Source organism: Penaeus monodon, chromosome 28 (assembly GCF_015228065.2).
Source record: "Penaeus monodon isolate SGIC_2016 chromosome 28, NSTDA_Pmon_1, whole genome shotgun sequence".
NCBI classification, from domain to species: domain Eukaryota; kingdom Metazoa; phylum Arthropoda; class Malacostraca; order Decapoda; family Penaeidae; genus Penaeus; species Penaeus monodon.
Window position 1 is genome coordinate 1,198,648 of NC_051413.1, and position 4,415 is coordinate 1,203,062.

General features: G+C 33.7%; 1 protein-coding gene across 1 annotated transcript in view; it reads left to right on the forward strand.

Moving 5' to 3' along the window:
• LOC119591263 (ectonucleoside triphosphate diphosphohydrolase 5-like) overlaps window positions 1–4,415 on the forward strand; it is a gene marked incomplete in the record, with an annotated part of 23,392 nt that overhangs the window by 14,824 nt on the left and 4,153 nt on the right. The window contains 5 exon segments of the mRNA XM_037939979.1: window positions 1,389–1,457; window positions 3,057–3,136; window positions 3,454–3,597; window positions 3,814–3,925; window positions 4,199–4,367. Of these exon segments, the coding sequence (XP_037795907.1) occupies window positions 1,389–1,457; window positions 3,057–3,136; window positions 3,454–3,597; window positions 3,814–3,925; window positions 4,199–4,367 (574 nt within the window).

Genomic DNA, 4,415 nt, shown 5'->3' on the forward strand with positions numbered 1-4,415 from the left:
CCAAACTCATTATTGTAGAGTAAATTTGAAGTACTTTTTTCTGAACTGAAAACCTATTTTTTTAGAATTATAATTTCATTATTGGCTTCAGTACATTTTTGCTGAATAAATTTTTTGAGTGATTCCTAACAGTTTTTTAATGACTTGGTATAATAATACTTACTACAGTAATTTTTTTCTTTGACTTTTTAAAATGAAATGTTATGAGGAAAAAAGTTTGTGCTTTATTAATGATATTCCAGTGTACTGTTTTTGTTTTTTCTTAATTCTTTTTTCTATTATAACCTGTAAGAAGCTCCTGCCCTTGAAAGTCAGCTGACATCATTGGTCCGCCTACATTGTATGCAATATTTTGCTAAATAGTCTTCTTTTGGTATTACTGTTTTTTAAAGGAAGGGATGTTTGATATAGTGTGGGAAATCATTGCATATCTCTCAGTCTGAACTTTGTCTTCATTTTCTGTGGTGAATTCATTTTATGAAAGCTTTTATTCTCTTTCCTCTCTCTATCTTCCTTGTCCTTTAGTTTTCTCTTTCTCATCTTCTGTACTTGGTTCTTATCCACTGTATTCTTTTCCTTCTTCATCCTCTTCTTTTGTTCTTTTGTTTCCTTTATTCACTTCACAAACTCTTCTCTTTATTCCCTATCATCCCCCACAAATTGTCATGTCACTATTAAATTTCCCAGCAAAATGAATAAAGGTGTAGCAGGATCAACGATCTCAGACTGAAGATGCAGCCGCTAACCACAACTGGTACCTTTCTCCTCTAGGGCATCAGTTGTGGTTATGCCGGTTCTGGTGATAGCAAAGTACATACATATTCCACAGGCACAGACACACACGTCCTTTACTTCGACTGTAGTTATGCTGTCTTTATGCAGAGCTTGTTTGTTGTTTGAGGGCTTCTCTGTGATTTAGGTGACAGTCATTTAGGTGAATGTTATCAGCTTACAGGAGGGAGATATGTATGATTTAAGTGCAGTTTCTTTATTAGTTTCAATACATGAATAAAAAAATGTTTGACCCTCAGAATTACCATTATTATACAGTTGTCTATGAGAATTGATGAGAAGCAGTATCATATCTTTATAAATAAGGATTTGTTTATTATGTCAAGAGAAAATCTTGTCTTTTGATACATATCCAGACAACTGTAGTTTTAAGAGTCTTTGTTAAACATTCGATAATACTAGCATTGAAAATAAAATACTATTTTTCTTTTAGTTTGTTAACAAACTAAAAGAATCCTTAGAAGAAATGCCAATAATTGTGCTTCAGGGGTATGTATGTTCTTTGCTTTGATGACACCATGCAAATGGGTGGTAAAGCAGCTTCAGATAGCAAGCAAGAGGTGTTGTATCAGTGTTTGGTGTGGTGTTATTAACAGGTGCAGGATGTGAGGAGACATTAGTGGCAAAAGGACCACTTAGCTTCATCGCAAATAACTCTTCCTATGGTAAAATTGTCTATACCTATTTCCCCCCTTCCACTGCTGGGCATGACGAGCTGAGTTGGTCTAGGGTTATGATGAGGCTGTGCTCATGGTACAAACCATTTCCCTGTTCGGAACAAATGGAGTTTGCTTCTTTTAAGTACTTGGCTGTTGAATAAGAGTTTATGATGAACAGCTGTGAATTACTTGTATAGCATAATACAGTTGTTTGTTCTTACTTGGCATAGGACAGCTATGCACTCACAGCATGAACACAAAGTATTTTGTTATTATTATTACTTAAGTTGAATATAGAAAGGGCTCTGAAGGTATTTAGACTTTAACTTTAGGCAAAGAGTATAGAAACACATATGGCAGATTAAAGTTTTACATCTCAGGACTCTAGTAAAGTAAAGCATGAAGGGACTTCTCACTTAGATATAATTTAGTGACTAATCTTGTGTTCAAGATTTTGTAAACAAGCCAAAATCTATAAGTTTGCCTTCAATAATGAAGATTTATGGTTTGAAAAGCTACCACAAAGCTTTCACTTTGCATGCCCTGTAGGTAAACTCCACTCCATTGTCATTATTCTCACTTCTAAATTTTGTTTCCAGATAGAAGGGAAATCGTTTGTTAATGACACACTGCCCATCATAGCGTGGACAGTTTTGACAAAAGTCTTAGCACTTGACACACTGGAACCTTTGTCCTGTCAGAGTAACAACTGTGAAAAAGGGCTACACATGTTTATAGCCTGCAGTTCTTTAACCATTAACTTTTGCCTCAATTTGTCTTACTGTGAAAAAGCATCATGTAACGTGAACAGTTCACATGCCTTTGCCACCCAAATCCCCCCACCATGTAAAAACTGGAAGTACTGTATTAGGAAGGTATTAGGACTTGTGTCAATTAGCACTAATTCTGTTGTTCATCATTTACATTGAATTTTTCATGATGTGTTTTATCTAATATAGTATTATAGTATGCAAAATTATGTTACTGTTTTTGTTAATTGTGTTATTTTAATTTTTTGGAAGTGAGCTCCATTTTTTTATGATTTTTTTATTTTCTTTTATTGTCTGATTTATTTAAGTTGCTAAAGCAGATTTTATTTTGCTAATGGAATGTCCAGATTAATGACTGAAATATGCTTATATTTTCACATAATATGCATCATGAAGAATGAATTAGAGTTATTATGATGTACCAAAATAACATAGAGTATACTTGCATAGTAGTCTAGTTAGAAATCACAAAAATGTAGGAATGAAAACAAAGCTAAGTGCAATATTTGTTAGACTTTGGTTGAGTTGAGAGTAATAATATGAAGATGATTATTAAGTATCACAGTTGTTAGATTCATTGATTGAATTTTAAAATTATAATAATTTTTAAATAAAGATGGAGATATGAATTTATTAAAAGCTGATCATATTTTAAATGAATACTTTCAATTTATGAAATATTTTAAGCCAAACCAATATAAGAAGAATTCTTTCTGAGACTAATTTGCTTAATGTTTTGCCCTTGTAATGTGCCATTAAGAAGTGTTTCAAATTTACTTTGATTCTTTTATATTTTTGTTTGTGAAGCATTAGTTAATCTGTAATATGTTTGCAGACAAATCGTTAAAATTGGATGATGAGCTGTGGCACGAAATCAAGCCAGGTCTCTCAAGCTATGCGGATAATCCAGAGGAGGTAAGAGCCTAGTGGTCATCTGAGCTCAGAGGCATTTTGCTGAGAATGTCACATCAGCTGGTTGTAGATAGAAAGTTAGATTGAGAAATGGCTTTTGTATTTTATTTGGTTGTGTTTATATACACAGATAGACAAATACTTGTACAGTTGTGTTTATGCAGGTACACACACACACATGTACATTGTATTTACTTAGGTACACACTTGTGTACTCATACTTTTTTAGAAACCAGATTTTTACTTCACACATATATCTTTATAACTATCCCATTATGTAAACTTATTACAAGGGGATTCTTATTTTTTCCTCCATGCAGGGTGCAAAATCTTTATTGCCATTGCTAGAACTAGCAAAGGGACGCATCCCCAAACAGAACTGGGCATCAACTCCAATTGTTTTGAAAGCAACTGCAGGGTTGAGACTTTTGCCGGAAGAAAAAGCAGAAGCATTATTACAAGAGGTATTGATGTTGTGAATAGGAAATGTTTTGTACTGTTCATATTTATTCTTTTCATGTCCTTGTAATTGGTTAATTGAAGACTTTTCAGGTAGAGTAATATGAGTATTATAAGAAGAAGGTGGTTTATATTTTTAAAGTATCATTTACATTTTGTGAACATGAGGTATTAGATGTAATATGAGCATTCAGGAATATTGATTGTCTTATGAACTACAGGTAAAGAAAGTATTGAAAGCCTCTGGTTTCCACACAACTGAGAATTCTGTTGGAATCATGGATGGCCGTGATGAAGGAATTTTCTCTTGGTTCACAGTTAATTACCTCATGGGTGAGTATGAACGGCCATTCTTTGCTTGGTTGGTTATCATATCTATTTATTTGTTTTGTCTTAGTTTTTCCTTCTAAGTTAAAAAGGTGATATCAAACTAAGGAAAAGTTAGAACTATTGTATGTCAAAAAAAAAAAAGTATGTATATTTACAGGAAGTTTGATTCCTGTCATCACTGGTGACTAAGATAATGTCCTTTTTTTATACCTGAATTATTATTGGTAAATTGTTGAAAAACAGATGGAAGTAATTATGTTTTTATGTTCCCCCCAGATCGGATAACTGGAGACCCCAAAGAAACTTTGGTGGCTCTGGACCTTGGTGGTGGATCAACACAGATTACATTTGTACCTGTTGAGCAGACCACAGTGCAGTCCACCCCAGAGGACTATCTCACCACCATCTCCCTTCTTCATAAGAATTTAAATCTCTATACACACAGGTAGTTTTGGGATAAATTTGCTTTGGTTAGTAGTACAGCCCCTCCCTT